The sequence below is a fragment of the Stegodyphus dumicola genome, chromosome 1 (genome assembly GCF_044657685.1).
Source record: "Stegodyphus dumicola isolate Sdum_Otavi_A_Nest chromosome 1, ASM4465768v1".
NCBI classification, from domain to species: Eukaryota; Metazoa; Arthropoda; class Arachnida; order Araneae; family Eresidae; genus Stegodyphus; species Stegodyphus dumicola.
Window position 1 is genome coordinate 102,229,298 of NC_140768.1, and position 18,580 is coordinate 102,247,877.

At 31.7% G+C, this 18,580-nt stretch overlaps 2 protein-coding genes across 2 annotated transcripts; one reads left to right on the plus strand and one right to left on the minus strand.

Moving 5' to 3' along the window:
- Positions 1-719: 719 nt before the first annotated feature.
- LOC118192568 (uncharacterized) lies at positions 720-5,404 on the plus strand. Its single transcript, XM_085818424.1, has one exon. The coding sequence runs from the start codon at positions 1,666-1,668 to the stop codon at positions 2,674-2,676; it is 1,011 nt and encodes a 336-aa protein (XP_085674550.1). The 5' UTR covers positions 720-1,665; the 3' UTR covers positions 2,677-5,404.
- A 3,229-nt stretch (positions 5,405-8,633) lies between these two features.
- Positions 8,634-12,897, minus strand: LOC118192570 (uncharacterized). The gene is made up of 2 exons (XM_035363562.2): positions 12,693-12,897; positions 8,634-11,906 (listed from the first exon to the last, which is right to left on the minus strand). Exons 1-2 carry the CDS (start codon positions 12,810-12,812, stop codon positions 11,565-11,567), a joined length of 462 nt encoding a protein of 153 aa, XP_035219453.2. The 5' UTR covers positions 12,813-12,897; the 3' UTR covers positions 8,634-11,564.
- Positions 12,898-18,580: the final 5,683 nt, after the last annotated feature.

Below are 18,580 nucleotides of genomic sequence, written 5' to 3' on the forward strand. Positions count from 1 at the left end.
GTGGTCACATGAATGTAAAGCTTTTTAAGATTTTAATATATTTTAAAATTCCTAGATGCTTAAACACTGAAAAAAATCTATCTAAAGATCATAAAACAATACGTGACTTCTTAAAACATAATGAATCATTAATGCCCGCCCCCGATAACATAACAGGCGAAAATCGTCGCCAAAGCATCTCCAAACACCGCTGATACATTCTTTAATTTTTGTCAAAGATCTTTATGATATATGTTTACATATCCATTAGTACGATATAAAATACTTATAAATATTAACTAGCCATAATAAAATGAGTACTGCAGAGAGTAGATGAATTATTCGCAGTCGAGTGTTGTCTACGAACGGCAGCTGCCCACAGGATCCTACGTGATGGATTTCTAAGAAAATAGAACATTTTTATTTTAGATAAAAATTAGTTTCAGCTCTCATGCTACAGCCCACAGCCGCACAGCACTGACTCGATTTCCTTTTATGCATACTTCTGTATTATCAGAATAAAACAAAAAATTAAACACTTCTAAAATAAGTTCACAACAGCAATGTTAACAAACACAGCAATACTGGAAACGGAATCTTCCGGGAATCTGAATTGTGAATTCATCGCCAAGAACACATAAATGTTCTTTGGCCATGGTTACCGTGCTCTATTGCGCATGCGTGAAGTATAAACCATGCTATGGCCAAAGAATATGTATACATTCTTTGCTATGGCCAGAGCTTGTACGTATATAGTTGAAGCCAAAGCTGCATTTCCTCTTTGTTTTAGGCTAACTTCAGTATCGCTAATTGTTGCGTAAAAACTAACATTTATTTAATTTAAAAGCACTGCATTTTTTAAATTTAATGCTAAGTAAGCTCCCAGTGCTTAAGGATAAGTGGCTTTATATAAATTCCAAGAATTTTAGAAGCTGCCATCACTTCACTTAGCGCTAACTTGGCGTTAATTTCTTCCGAAGGGGCAGAAAGGCGTGTTGGAAATGAAAATAACGTATATCCAAATCCATGTCCAGAGCGGATGGGAATATTGATTGTAAAATAAATAAAATTTGCGGAAGAGTTAGCGGAGAATATTAATTATCATTTAATTGTGTAAAGTATTCAAAATCGCATATATGTGAAAGGTTTACAACATATTTGCGTTGAAATCTTATTTACACACATACGTGTTTATGCAAGCATCGGACACTGCTGATGGTTCTTGAGGAATCAAGGGCTAGGAGTTTTGACCTCTAGATGGCTGTGTGCTCTGAGGCTTTTGGCTGGAAACAGAAGTATATAAGGGCTTTTGTGCGACTTAGATTAGTATCTAAGTTAAACAAACATGAAAATGTTATTTGCTATATGAGTAATGGATAATAAAGTTGAAACTTAATAAACATAGATGAAGTAAATTATATATCAAGAAATTGTAGTCTTGTGATGAGGACTTGCTTGTAAAAGCAATGGAAGTATTTTATATATGTATATGACAGTCCATATAAAGGACAGTTTTTACCTGCACATTTGCATAGTTATGAGTAATTTTTACAAAATTATGTATGAAAGGTTTACAAATTGTTTGCTTCTGAATCGGATGTAAAAACAGACATGCCTATGCAAGCGAGGGAATTATGTTATATATTTATATGAGGCAATTTATTTGAAAATTTTTTCGTGGCATACATGGAAGATCTTTATGCATGCAATGTGTGTAAAAAATTATTCACTGAAGAGCATCATTTGGTTATGCATATGTGTATTCATACAGGAGAGAAACATGAAATAAATGATATGTATGATAAAAAGTTAACTCCGGAGATATCGGAAGTGCGTTTGCATATGGGTATGGGAGAAAAATCTCATGTATGCTATGTGTGTAAGAAGTCATGCACTCAAAAGTCTAATTTAATGGAACATATGCATATTCATACAGGTGAAAAATCTTACGCATGTAATGTGTGTAGCAAGTCGTTTGTACGGAAGCAGGATCTTGTAAAGCATATACGTGTGCATTCAGGTAAGAAACCGTATGTTTGTAATGTATGTAACAGAACATTTAAGCAGAAACCTCATTTAGCACAGCATATGCATATCCACACAGGAGAAAAACCTGATATTTGTGATATATGTAACAAATCATTCACACTGAAACATCAGTTAGTGCAACATCTTTGCACACATACAGGGGATAAGCCTTATTTATGTGATGTATGTAAAAAGTTATTTACACGAAAGCATCATTTAATGGAACATCTGCATGTACATACAGGAGACAAACCTCATGTGTGTGATGTATGCAATAAGTTATTCACTCGAAAGCAGGATCTCAGAAAGCATGTACGTATACACACAGGAGAGAAACCTCACGTATGTGAGACATGTGATATGTCTTTCAGACTGAAGCAGTGTTTAGCAGAACACATGCGTATGCATACAGGAGAAAAACCTCATGTGTGCGATGTGTGCAAGAAGTTATTCACACGAAAGCAGGATATGAAGAAACATATGCGTATACATACAGGGGAAAAACCTTACACATGTAATGTATGTGATAAGAAATTCAGACTCAAGCATCATCTCTCAGGACATATGCATATTCACACACGGGAGAAGACCGATATGTATAAAAGGCTATTTATGCAAAAGCAGAATCTAATGCAGCATATGCTTATCAACAGAGAAATGCAATCTTGATGTATGTGTATAATGTTATTAACTTGGAAGGGTTATTTATGGAAAGGAAATATTGGTACATTTTGATTATTTACATCCCCACCAAACAGCCACAAAAATATATCAGTGAGACAATGCACTATTTTGCCAAAAAGATTTGACAATCCAGATGAATCCACTTCTGGACATTTTTGCTAGTGTTACTTCAGATTATGATCCCTTCTGCATTTTAACATAGTGGTGTGTAGCTTGCATATTTCTGTATCTGTTGTCTTCTACGAGATCTCAGATTTAGCTTTTTGCACATGTTAAGTGTAATGTGGCTCGTTTAAAGGCATCGTGTGCCTCTTTTTTTTGCCAGTACTTTTCCATTATGCACGTGCCATGCATTTTAGTAGTACTATTGTAATAGTATGTGCACATTTGTTTAATTATTCTTGTTTACACACAGCCCCAGATGGTGCTATCATTAGGTCTTGCCATGTGATTGGCTTCTCTTCGCAGGCAGCAAAAAGTGTTGCGGATGCATAATGAAAAAGTGCCCTTTTACCTTCTCATCTTAGGATTTTGTTTTGATGCTAGAATTATGCCTAATGCTGAGTTTATGCAGTTCGCTAATGTTTTTTAAGTGAACACAGATTGCTGTAAACAAAGAAGCATAGCAATAGGGAAAAAAACAGGAATTGTACATTGATATGGAGAAAAAAGAATGTAAAAAAGTAAACAGCACTAGATGCATCATAAAGATAACCAAAAAAAAAAAAAAAAATTCTTTCCGAAGTTGGGAATGAGTTTGGGACTTTTTGGTGGAGGTGCATGTAATCAGAAAGTACCAAAATATTTATTACATCACTTTCAAGCCTTTGCTAGGGAAAAAACTTCAACTTTCAAACTTTGTATAAGTGGTCTATTAAGGCCCATATTATACATGGGTAAAAATATATTTATGGGTGCCCACTGGCGATTTTTGGCAGTACATGGATACTGAGTTTGTGCAGTTCTTTGACTTGTTATTTTGGCTTTGTGTAGCAAAAATTGCCGCTACACAAAGACAAAATAACACATCAAAGAATTGCACAAACTCGGTATCTATGTACATATTTTCACTTAAAAAAATCAGATAATTGCATAAACTTGGCATTGTGCACTCCCTTGACTCTGTCCATGTACGCATCTACCTAGTTTCACTTAAAAAGTCAAAGGAGCACCCAATTCTGCAGTAGAGCCAAACAAAAAATACGTAATCTCAATAAACCATATTTTAAATCAAACAATAAAATAACATAAGAAAGGAAATTCATCTTATGCATCTAAGCACTATGCAAAGGAGATATCTGTTTACCTTATTTAGAAATTTCCATGTCTTCAGTCAAACAAAATTCCTTAATAGCATCCAAAAACTTCCTAAAATTATCTGAACTAGAATCTGTATACTGGCATCGCCACATAAATTCACAAAATAAGAGTGAAAAATATCATTCGTAGTGCCAATATCCTCCGACGTTCAACCATACACATTTCCTTCTTACAAACAGGACACTTACAATGGCTACTAAGTAAACCTTCATTTACACATCAGTCAATTAATGCTCTTTTCCCTTTTTGTTCCAAATTGTGGAGAAACTTCAAATTAATTTTTACTTCATTCAGCCATTTTACCATCTAAACTACAAAACAAGCAATGTACTTCCTAACCAACACACACCACAAGCCCTTGCAAATCTTTTCCCATAATTCAAAATTTACCGCAATCACGCAACTGATTACATCATAATAGGGTTTCCTCAACATTCAACTAGCCAGGTTACTATAAATAAAACAACTTGGCAATAAATGAAACAACAAATTCTTGATAATACAAGGGGCACCTTTCAATATACTCTTAACCCACACATGCTTTAGTTTCATGCAAACAGTTGTTTAGGACAATTTTTCTGCTTGGTTTACTATTGAAAAAAAGATGCACAGTTTGAATTTACAATATATATATATATATATACAAATCTATAGCTGCCAACTGTCCTAGTTTCCTTGGTAAATTACAAAGTTTATATATTTTTAGCCTTTACTTGAAATTTATTGAATTAATGAAGTTTACATTTTACAAATTCCATTCCCCATCCCTAGTGATTTTTAGGACAATTTTTCTTATTGAATTTTATTTGATCTGAGCTGTCTTAACTATACCGCAAGTGATCTAAAATCTGAACCTCCAGACCACTACCAACCCCCCTTTTTTTTGGTATGCTTTGTGCATGTGCACTGGATGTTTTTTCATAGATAAAATATTGAGAACGCCGATTCTTAATTTCAGTTCGGCAGTAAATAAAATATCTCCATATTCAAGAAATAATCATTTATTAACATAAATCTGTATGATAATAATTTGGCTCTCATCTTTTTGGTAGGCACACATCTCAAGTTAAAACACTGTACATCAAAACATCAGTAATCTACTGAATAATTTTTATACTTGATGCCAACCCTCTGTGTTATTTATTATTATTAATTGCTTTCATGGCATGAATATCAATACACGGCAGTTTGAGAAATACCTCATGCAGCAATGTCTAATATTTTTTTAAGTGTTGATAACTGAATACCAAAGAGTATAGTAACCTTTTATGTTATGCTTAATTACTAGTTTTATTTTCATTGTATTTAAAAGCTTTCTTTTCCTACTTAGAATTTTCCGAGTATAAAAGTGTAAAAAATTACAAAATAAAATTAACTTAACTGAAGGAGAAAATCACTTTTTTTAAAAAAAAATTCAAATGACATTTCATTTGTCTTATACTTAGTTTTTAATTTTAAATACAGTGATTAAACAGCTTCAGCTTGAATAAAAAGAACATAAAATTTAGAATATGTAATTAGATATTAATTTAACAAATATTATCTCATTTGTATGAAGCTAATTTAAATTTCAATTTTAAATTATGAAAATTTAATTGTATATAAATAAAAGATTAATTATTGCTGCAAATTAATTTACAGTATCATTTAAATTTAGAGAGCATATGTAAATTAAGTGCAAGTATCTAAAACCATGAAAAAATATTTAATAATCCTAAAAATTTTTTATACTTGCACTTAATTTACATATGCTCTCTGAATTTAAATGATACTGTAAATTAGTTTACAGCAATAATTAATCTTTTATTTATATACAATTAAATTTTCATAATTTAAAATTTAAATTTGAATTAGCTTTATATGAATGAGCGAATATTTGTTAAATTCAAATTTCATTCCTTGCAGCAATGGCAGAAGAGAATTATTTAAATTTAATTTTACTATTTATTCTTATGAAATAATTAAATATTAATATATTTTACATCTGAGCCATACTATAAATACTTCACTAAACTAAATCACGTATTTATAAAAGTAAATTTAAGTGAATGTGGAATCCTTCTTAAATGGTGTCCCTTCACGTTGTGTAAACTTCCAGGTAATTCCCATGAAAATCTTTTGGTTTTTTGCATGAGAACCTCCTGGTTTTGATATTTCAAGGTTGGCAGCTATGCATATTTTATTAGAGTATCTGCAAAACATTACATTATAAACATGTTATTGTAGAGTTCAGGTATGTTGCCTGCAGTTTACTTAGTCAAAATTTTCTGATGATGTAGCCTATGTATGGTGTTTTGTACCTTTACATATGCTGTTACCACAGAGTATAATGAAGGAGGTGAAACTGCCTAGTAGAAAAACGGTCCTAAAATGTCGCGTTCACTAGATGGCGCTGTTGTTCCATCTTAGTAGTTCCAAATGTAAACATTTATTGAGTAGCCAGGCGGCGAAGCTTAGTACCGAATGAAAAAATGTTTATGTTTTTAATGTCATGGATTGCGTTATTATCAACGTTATAATATTCTGCTCACTAATGATTGTATTTTATTCCTCAAATTATAAAATTAATTTACAGCTTTCATGCTGTAAGGCTTGTAGTACTTTTTATGAATGATTAATTTAATGATTATATTTCAGTCCCTCCCCCTTAGAAAAATAATCATATTACTAGTAATAATACTTGCTGTATATATGTTAAATTTAATTAGAATAGTTTCTTCACGTCTCTCATTTTGTAAAATGCTTAGATACACAGCTTGATATAAACTGTGGCGAAATTTTAATGAAGCTTATAGAATTTTTTGCTTCAGTCAGTAAATTTTCTGTACTATCATAATAAGTTATTCTTTTTTATAAATCAGATGTCAGTTTTGATTTTGATATTTTTATCGTTTTCTGTTAAAACTTTCCATATCTTTGTTATTTGAGAAGTATGTTTCAAATTGATTTCAAAAGATTTTAAAATAGAATTCGGATTTGAATTTAGTTAAGTATTTTGAACGCTTGGTTATGCTGAACTATATTATTCATAATTAAATATAAAGAGTAAAAAATATTGACTAATTCAATCTATCTTTAATTTTGGCCTGCTTGAACTAACTTCTAACCAATAAATGCAGTATTTTAACTAAAAATATAATGCAGATCTTTTTGATTTTAAAAGTACATGTCCTCTTTTCTTTCCAAAGGAGGAAAATTCTATCCCATTCAATAGCCTAAAAGACAAATTTCTTATGTTCAGAAAAATTTTATCACCGTTATAATGTTATGATATTTTCTCGCTGTTAAGTTTCAGATTGGTACATGTAGCTTTTTTGAAAAACATGCTTTGCATGTGTTATGTTTTACTGCCCCTATTTTTTATTTTCATTTTTTGAACTGATCATTTACTAATAGAATCTAATTACATTTGTTGCAAAACTACCCATTTAACATCAGAATACTTAATGTATGCTTGCTGCGGTATTTAAAAAATATCATTAACTATATAAAACTAAAGTCTGTTTTCTCTTGCAGTAATTATTTACTTTTTTATTCTCAATTTAATATCTCTTTTTCAACAATTAAAGACTCGCAATGAAAGAAACTAGTTCAATTATATAACAGAAATTTTAAAAAATTTAACAGTAATTATATAATCCCAAAACAATCTTAGCAGTATTGTTTTATATTGTTACACAATGGTGAGCTATAGGAGGCTAGAGTGATTCATTAAATTTGTGTTCAATTTGCAAGCACCTTGTTCTTTCCCACCAGCAGTTGAGCAGCAAAAGGCACCAAATACTGCTAGTTTGGTCCTGGGTTCGAATCCCGCCAAGAGGCTAGCTGCATGGGCATTTTCCTGGTCTTTCCACGTGAAACATAAAAAAAGTACATGTGCTCTTTTCCTCCAAAGGATCTGTATGAAGACATTGAACTGTTGGCCATGGTTAAATTATATATTACTCTCGTTACCTACAATGGTGTTCCCCCTCCCTGAAATTAAGTGTAGTTAATAAGTTTTCAAAGTCATTCTATCCCATTCAATAGCCTAAAAAATGAATTTCTTATGTTCAGAAAAATTTTATCACAGTTATAATGATATGATATTTTCTCGCTGTTAAGTTTCAAATTGGTACATGTAGCATTTTTGAAAAAAATGTTTTGCATGTGTTATGTTTTACTGCCCCTATTTTTTATTTTCATTTTTTGAACTGATCATTTACTAATAGAGTCTAGCAAAACTACTAGTTTAATATCAGAATACCTAATGTATGCTTGCTGCGGTATTTAAAAAACATCATTAACTATATAAAACTAAAGTCTGTTTTCTCTTGCAGTAATTATTTACTTTTTTATTCTCAATTTAATATCTCTTTTTCAACGATTAAAGACTCGCAATGAAAGAAACAAGTTCAATTAAATAACAAAAATTTAATAAAAATGTAACAGTAATTATATAAATAATCCCGAAACAATCTTAGCAGTATTGTTTTATATTGTTACACACAAGGGTGAGCTATAGGAAGTGTGTGTAGTGTTAAGAGAATACTTCAGTAGTACAGTGGCTTACCCAAGGTAGGATCATGATATTTGCCATGTCATGGTGAGCTGTCCAATAAAAGGAAAAGAAGAGTCCTGAATACATTTTCAAAGATCATTTATTTATCGATTCTCGTCAGACTTTACTCCATATTGATTGCATGAAGTCTGCCACAGTAGAATCCCTCCTGGCACCTAAAAATTTGTATTTCTGTGCACTGAGTGTAGTTTCACAGCCTTCGTTAACAACATTCGACATTTCTCATGCGGTAAGTGGAGACAAAAAGTCAAACATACTCCAGAAAGAAAAGTATAAGGAAAATGAAAATATTCCACAGTGAGAACAACCAATCGTAATATTTCTTTCACTTTGCAGACAAACTGAACTGAAATGAGTTGTCTGATGACATAGCTTGGTCATGTTATAACAAACCTGTTGGCAAAAGTATTGTCGCCAGATGAAATCCCTTATCTGGTTCTAGATGGCTGTAATAATTCCAAGGACTGAGGAATACATGTGACCTCATCAGATATTCACCCCTTTTTGAGGGAAGGAGGAAAAATTAATTATGTGCATAATAAAAATTCCGGTATCATGGTGCCAGCCTCATATAAAATCATGACAATCGCTATGGAGCTAACAGTCTGAAATACATATTACATAGATTACATTTTAAATGGGAAGATTTTTTCATTTAGGTATCACCAAAACCATGCCATCTACACAAAAACAAAATTTTTAACATTAAAACATAGAACCACTTATTTAAATATTCCATAATTCAATACAAGCAACTTTTTATGCAAAATACATATAAGTGCATGATATAAATATGGTACATAAAATTTTCGAATATACCATATTGCAAGTACACAGTACAGAATTGTAAATGAAGTATTTCTATGATAAAGCAAAATGCAATTTTTGTACATCCCCAGTTACACTTAATTAGATAAATCACATACAGGATGAAGAAACAATACAAACCATTATAATCACATCATACCAGGAAATTTTGAAATCAAACACTTATGCACTTATATATTAGGCACAATGTCGTTGAATCTCGAAATGATATTTAAGGGTGATCAAGCCTTAAACTCTAATGATTATGCTTGCACAATCAAGAAATCAACAAAAGACACATAACAATAAATTTCGAACAATTTAACATATTGCATAACTTGTAATAATGTTCTATGACAGTACAAGAAATGAGTGAAAAAAAAAAAAAAAGAATTAAGTGTACTAAAGTGTGGGAGAATTTTTTAGGAGCCAAACGAAGGCAACTGATGTGAATTCTATAAACGGCTGAGAAAAAATCATTGTCAAGTGCACAAATAACATAATTTACATCTTTACTTTAGAAGAAAAAGTTTTCGAAAACCTATGCTGGAATGTAACCTTAGATTTCACATACACTATATCATTAACATTGAATGATCTTAATGTGGCATTTTTCAAGTATTCAGTTCTATTTGCTTTATTCCAACATCTCATAGGCATGTTCATAACTTAGTTTTAGTTGTGTTAAAAAATCACACAAATAATGTGATTTTTCCACCTGAATGGCCTTGGATCAAGATTAAACATATTAAAAGGTAATGATAATTTTCTTACAAAATGCAGAATATTAGGAGAATAACCAGTTGAAGGATGACCAGTACCATTGTAAATATTCTGATGGATAAGCAATGCATTTTCAAATGGAATACCTTTTTCATGAAGTATAAGCAAAGAGCTCTTGATGCAGGTATTAATATGTTCATTTTGTTCATTATACTCAGGTCACCTGGATCTAAAGTGAATTTGTGTTTTAAACAAGCATTGCAATATAATGATTAGTATAACAATTAGCATTTGCATAACATTAGCCACATTAATTAAAGGTACATAAAAATTATTAAATTCAGCTATTGCATCTTTAGTACATATTAACACATCATGTTTGGATAAAAACAAACAAAACAGCAAGACAAACAATATACACTGGCTAAAAAATTAAAACTTGACCAGTTAGCACCCAATTATTTAGACATGGGAACAAAATACCATTATTAAATCAAAACAATGAGAAAGCAAGAAATATTATCTATAAAATAATATACAATTAATATCATTGCTTATAAGGTATTACACACACTGACCAATGAATTAGAAATGCAGGATCAATATTTTATTGGATCACAGTGCATATTACCCCACGAGGAAACTGACAGATGCATATTACCCTATGAGGAGAAAATTTTTAATAGCGATTTAATCAATGGATCTTGGCCATTACACTTAACTTCATGTCGGAACAGGTATTCAGTAGGTGATTAGCTAATTCTACTTTTCAAGACCACAATTTTGTACTCATAATTTCAGAGGCAGCAGGATTTTATAGACTAAGCGCATCAGTTGCAACTTAACAAAATTTGTGAGATAATTAACAATCTTATGCACATAATACCCATGCCTGCCATTCGTCAGTCATAATAATTGGTTCCTCTGCCATGCACTTTTTAACCAGACACTTGTTGGTTTCTTTCCTAAGGCATGAAACCAATGACAATGAAATATGCCTAATCCATTTCCCTTGAGACATAATTTCATGTTATGTCTCTCAGAACATGTTTTTGATTGAAAAATAATCCTTCTAAGACACTACAGACAAGTATCACGTCTGACAATTTCCTTAATTAAAAAAAAAAAAAAAAAAAAAAATCCATCTATTCATAGCTCAAAAATTCAGAAAAGATAACGTAGAAATCTGAAAAAATAACGATAAATAAGTGAAGAATAAATTACACATGAAAAAAAAAAGCAATGAATGTGTAGCACAATAGTACTAAGTGCAGTTTGACGTGCAATACTGAAATTATAAAAATGTCAAAACAAAACTAACCTTTACAGTCATATCTTTATCAATTATAACCCTTTTTTTCACACATGTAATTAGTTGCCCATCGAGCACATACAATGAATTCAACTACAGAATTTACAGTCCACAAACAATGTGGTTTGGAAATCTTCTGCAGACTTTCAGTCAACAGTGGAAATGTAAAATCCTTTTTAGTAGCGGCAACATTATCTGCAACCAATGGAGCATTCTTTTCACAGGCACATTTCTTGCAGCAGGTGCTTTTCTATTACGTGACGGTTTGGATAAATATGAAGGCAGATTTGGAAAGATTGAGGATATTGCTCCTTCTTGGAGTCTAGGGCAGCCCATTTCCAACTTGAATATTGTCCCATCGAACAACTTCGTCTCGTAAAATCGTTTTATATCACTTTCTGCAAAACGATGCTCGCATACAACATCCTTCTCTGAAAGTATTCGGTCGGCCCAAGGAATTGCATGTCTCCATTTGTCTAGCAGCACAGGATCCTGTAAAATATATTTCAACAAGTATGTATAAATATCAGAATTCAGTTACATACAAAATTAAAATACTCTTGTGTATGCAATTTTTTTTAATGTGACATTGATGCAAATTTAATATTTAATGATTAAAATTTAATTTGAAAATAGTAATGGCAAATTAAAATTTAATTGCAGCACTAACGCTTGAATAGTTTAACACATTCAAATTTAAAATCCTTGTGCATGATGGTTCTCACTGTGCAATGTATCAAGATTTAAATCTTAATTTTTAACAGCCATTCAATCGTGATTAGGTGGCATGATTTTATAATACTCGTAACTTATTTAATATGCTGAATTTATCTCATGGAAAATCAATTTTTCATTACACTTATCTGCTGTTATGTTTTCAGTCAAACATTGCAAGTGAAGTTAATTTTAAGCAGCATAGTGCTCATTTCCATTTATTATAAAAACCAAAACCTACTTCAACGGAAAAGAAGGGAAATGAGTTAATCTCCTTTTCTGTAAATGAAATAAAGAGGCAAATATTCCATCATTCTTGCATAATTCCAGGAATTTATTTAACTTTAAAATCTCAGGATTGCCTGCTTTCATGCCCGAAATGCAAATGCACATAAGTTATGTGAAATATTTAACTAATTTCCAATTTAAAGTTCTGTGAAATATTTAACTAATTTCCTGTCTATTACTTTTTAAATACCCTCTTATTTACTAGCAATCCAGACGTTCTGTAAAGTTATATAAATTCGTCTGACTGTGATCAGGCATGATATAAATGTTGCTCACCTTTGGAGCTCTAAATATGCTTGGATTCTTGATTCCCAAGCTTTTATTCTTCTGCCTAACAGATGTATAACCACTGTTGCATCCAGGGACGAAGCAGGTTGCATTACAAGAATTAATCATAATGGAAATTGATATCAAATCAATATTTTCTGTATTGCTGCCTATGTCAAATCCAGAAGAGGTTTGCAGATATATGCGACGACAAACGCTGAGAGTTTACGGAAGTTAGCGGGTCTCACGTGACCGATGGCAACACTAAGAGGTTACCGTAATTTGCGCCAAAATTGAAAAATGAAGCCAAATGTAATTTTTGGAAGTAAGCAATACAGGTTTTCGTCATTTTTCTTGCACGTGCTGCTGTGGTAGTAAGGTACGTAGTATTAGCGCTGATATTTTGAGTTTTAATTATCTTATTTTAGTTATGTGTTTGTCTAAGCAATCTGAAAAGATGAAAATACTCATAATCGGAGATTCTATGATTAAATATTTACAAGAATATTTGTCTGCGAAAGTACTTGATTACGAAGTTAATTTTCGTTGCTTTCCAGGAGCTAGGATTGAAAGGTTGACACGTGAGATTGCCTTTATGAACAACCATTTTCATTTAATTTTGGTCCACGTTGGTACCAATAATTCAAATGACGATTTAGATGAAATTCATCGTAAATATGGTTGTCTATATAAGGGAATTGAACGATTAAACCCGAAGGTCATTCTGTTTTCAGGTGTTCTCCCACGATGCCCGGATTTATATCGAGATTGTAACACGTATCACCTACAAGAACTTAATAGGAAGATACTAAACATAAATTCAAGACTTCTCTCAACATACGAAGGTAAAGATGGGTTTTTCTTTTGCAGCTCTTTTGATTATTCTTGGAGTACTTGTTTATCCAGAGACGGTTTACACCTAAATCGGAGAGGTAATCAGCAGCTGGGCAAAATTTTTGTAAAAGATATCAGGAGAAGTTTGACTGTTGCAGAAGTAAGTGCGCTATTTTGTTCTACATCCCTTAGCAGTTTCCCAGCATTAACCAGTATTCCTTCTGTTCTGAGTACTCATTTGGGTAGTAATCTTGGTGCTTCTGTTTCCAAACCACTCTTTTCAGATGTTGTGAAACGTTCTTTAGTTTCCAGTGTTCGGGTTTGTAATTCTAGAGATTTTTTGTGTCATATTTCTTCTTCTAAACCGCTTTATTCCGATGTTTTAAAGCATGATTGTTTTACTAGCTCTGTTTTGAATACTAATCCCAGTATTTCAAGTTTATCAGATTTTCCACTTCTTGAATATTCACTTGGCACTAGCGTAAATTTTTTGGATCCACCTCTTAAGCCACTTTATTCAGATGTTTTAAAACATCGATTTTCTAGTACGATTTTGGATAGCAGTTCCAGTGTTTTGGATGTATTGGATTTTCCAGCTCTCGAATGTACTGTCCACAGTACATCAGGTGTTTTAAATTCTACTGGATCTCAACTTCCTGATACTATAGCTATTTCAGAACTTCCTGGAAATTCAGTGTCTAATTCTCAACCTGCAGGCTCTTCAGATTCCAATTCATCATCATCTCATCTTGGTATCAGTTTCAATTCTTGTACTTCCATGTCGAATTTTCCAATTTTTAAGGGTTCATTTGTTTGCTCTGATTCAGATTTGCAGAATGCTACTACATCTGTATCTAAATTTTCTTTTATGTTGTTAGTCACTTCTCAGCCTACTGGCTTTTGCAGCTGTGTTTCATCTACTCAGCTTGTCACCAATTCCAATACTTGCCCATCAGTCGTTGGTTCTTGTGCAAATTTTAATTCTTACCATCCATATTTTCATTTTAACAAGTTTTCTATTCTTAAAAATTATTCAGAATGTTCTAACATTAAGTTTGGGGGTGCAAATGATTCCAATCAGGGTGAAAGTATTGTACAGAAATTTGAAAATGGCTATGTTGAAGAAAACTGCAAAGTTATTACCTCTGTTAACCCAAATATAAGGACTATAATTTGTCCATGTTGTAAGAAAGATTTCTCTAGTAAAGAAACTTCATCAAGACACAAATGTAACTGTAAAATTTTAATGGATAATTTATGTACTACCATAAAGAATGATGAAATAGAAAATAAATATCGAAGAATGTGCGAGGTATGCATGAAGTCATATGCTTCAAGACAGTCATTTTTTAATCATAAAAAAAGGTGTAAATCTGTGTCTTCTGAAAGTGATTCAAAATCATATATTTGTGACAACTGTGAGATAGACTGTAAAACCCGCAGTAACCTTTTTCATCATAAGTTTTGCTCTTCTAAAAATAATTTAAATATTCGTAAACCGTGTATTTTTCCTGATTGCAAGGCATCCTTGCGGTTTAATAGTGATCATAATAAACATTTGGCTGAATTTCACAATTGTGAGATGGATGTGAAGGAGCTTACATTTTCATCAATGGTGGAGTTTCAGCTGTGGTTAGAATGTCATTCTAAGGAAATATTCAGTTCTTTTAAGAAGTGTTCTAGGAATAAACATAAAGTTAATAAAGCATACCATTATTATTGTTGTCACTTCAATGTAACACAAAAAAAAACCAGTGCCAATTTCAAGTAAAAAAAATCTTAAAGCTTCTTTACCATTAGGCTTCAGATGTCCATCCAGAATTTTAGTTTCTGAGGAACAAGATCTTGCGACAGCTATTTTTTATTCAGGTCACAATCATGAGCTGTCGTTTGAAAATACCAAATTTCAACAGCTTAGTCAGATTTGTCGTGATCAAATCAAAACTTATGCTCAGTTAGGTGTTTCCACCGATCAAATTCAGGAATTTATCCGAGATGGAAGTGGATCACGTGATAATAGCTTAAGTATTAAAGATAATTTTGTAACACGTAGGACTATAAATTACTGTAAAGCGGGTAATGATTTCTTCTCTTAGTGATGATTCACTTTCTGTTGCTGCCGTGGTTGAGAAACTTGGGCAGGAATCGTATGACCCTATTCTTATTTACAAACCTCAAGGAAAACCAACATTGTATGTTCTGAAAGGCCTTGACACACTGTCTTTTGCATTAGGATTGCAGACAAAGGAGCAAAAAGAAATGATGATTAAAGGTTGTAGCAGGATTTTATGTATAGATTCTACTCGCAAAACAAATCAGTATAATTTTTATTTGCTAAATTTAATTGTCCCAGATGAATTTGGTAGTGGTTACCCCGTAGCACATTTTATTTCAAATCAGTTGGATCAGGATACGATGTACAATTTATTTCTTAGTATCAAATGTGTAATACCTGAGCTTAATATTAATTGTTTAATGACAGATGATGATAAAACTACACATCCTGCATTTGAAAAAGCATTTGGTCCAGGTATTAAACATATACTATGTAAATAGCATGTACATCGTGCATGGCAACGTAGTTTATTTCGAATGGTTTCAAGTCAAAAACTTAGGGATGAAATTTATTTTAATTTAGTTATATTGCTTGAAGAAACTAGTTCTTCTTTATTTATTTCTATGATGGATAATTTCCTTCAAAAGTTTCGAGCTGTTGCACCATCGTTTGTAAATTATTTTGAGGAGTATTATTATTGCCGAGCAAGGCTGTGGTCAATGGCATACAGAAACTTCCCTCATGCATTCACGGATACTAACATGTATTGCGAGTCATTTCACAATAAATTGAAAACTATGTGCTTAAAACGTAAATTTAACAGACGCCTCGATAATTTATTTAATGTGCTTTTAATAATTGAAGAAGATATTTACATGGCTTATAAGTATAAAGTTGAAATTAACTGTAAAGAGAGCATCTACCCGCCAACTTATAATAAATGACGTGAATCTGAAATGAAAATACCTGATAGTGATGTAACAGAAACACATCCTTGTTTGTGGTCTATAAAATCACAGACACGTAAAAATATTCAATATACAGTTAAGCGGTTGCATGAACTATGTTCAGAAACAGATCATTGTTATGTCAAAGTGTATTAACCTCTCCTGTCTAAATCTGTGTCATCATTTATATAAGTGTAATTGTCCAGACTTCAGCACACTATGTAAACACGTACATAAAATATATTCAATTACATGCAGGCAATTAAGTCCTTCTGTAATTGCAACAAATATCCTTAATGCAGAAAACTCCTCCCCTCTAGAATTGATTAAAAAATCTAATGCTGTTTCAGATACTGTTGTGTGTAACACTGAACCTAAAATTAACACTTGTAAGACTTTAATGTCTGAATTATTAGTTATGTTGCCGCATCCGACAATCCAAAAGATATTAATACCTAGTATAACAAAGAATTTAAAAGATATAGTTTCTAATTGTAAAGGTGCAATAAAATCAAACCATTTGAAAGATTTTTCTGATAAAATGCCATTTACTCAGGTTGCTCCAAATTTAAAATTATCACGTCAAACTCTGTTTCGTACAACATCTATGAAAGGTATAAAACGTTAAATTCTAGATTATCCCGATACTTATAATAAAAAAAAATGTCAAGGAAGGTTTGTTAGGGTTATCAAATAATATTAATGTGAATGATCATAAATCATCACAGGATACCACAATTAAGGTTAAGGGTAGCAATTTACTTAAATATAATTCTTTTACCCCTGAGCTTAATGTATCCGATATTTCAAAATGTGTTCTTCGAGCTGGGGAAACACTTCTAACATTTCTCGATATAAAATCTCTTGATCCTTATATTTCAAAAGAAGAAATTTTAGCCCTGAATGCTGTAAATAATAATTTTCAGCTTGGCTGGCTTAGTGACAATATTATTGATGGGTTTTTTTTTTTTTTTTCCATTCTTCATAATACTTCTTTCATAGCTGCCAAATGTTACCATACACCATTTTTTCAGTCAGGTAATAAAACTCAAAATGTATGGAAAAAAGCTGATTTTGCATCTCTTGATTTCTTTTTTATTCCTGCTCTTATCAATAATAATCATTGGGTTTTACTTGTTGCAAAGATTAAAGATAGAATGTTTCAGTTTTATGATCCACTTGGTTTTAATGCCATTCAAAATTCTGTGTATTCATTAATTCATTTGTGGCAAAGTATCCTTAATAATGTTTTAGATATGTGTGATAATTGGTATTGTTCGTTTCCCAATCACGCTATTCAGAATGATGCCATGAGTTGTGGAGTATTCATTTGTTATTATGCCTATCAGATTAGCAGAAATTTAGATGTTAAACAGGCTTTCAATTCATATGAATGTAGTAAGTTTATTTTTACACAATTAGGTGGAGAGATTGTAAAAATATAGATGTTAAATATATAATTCATTTGTTTTAAGTATTATTTAATTTTTGTTTTCTGACCTATTGATATAGCATTAAACTCACGTAGGTAGTATTTTATCTTGTGTTTCCTGTGCCCTAAGTTTTTTTTATATATTTTACTGTCATAACTTGTAAATTCAAAGACTGCATTCAGTATGAATTTTTTTTCTTCTTGGTTTAAACCTTGAATTGAATGTTTGTAAAATTTAATTCCGAAATGTATTTCCCGTATTAAATTGGTCTTGTTATTTTTAGTAACACTTGATGGTACTTAACTTCAAGATTGGCTGTTTAAAGCCTTGTAACATAGTTTTTATATAGGCCTTAAAATCATTTTTCTTTCAACTAGCTGATTTAATTTTCTTTGAATGTTCAGAATTGACATTACCAAAAGAGCAGCTATGTAAAAATGTTAGTTTAGGGGAACCAGCATGGTAACGAGCTTGCACAGTACCTCTTGGGTGGCATGGAAACCTGTGTATTTTTATATTGTCTCAATGGATTTGAAAAAAAGAATTTTTAAGTATTCTTTATAGTTAATGCTTAAGTTAGATTTTCACAATGTGTTATGTGTTAAAATATTGTTTTTATGCTTTTCT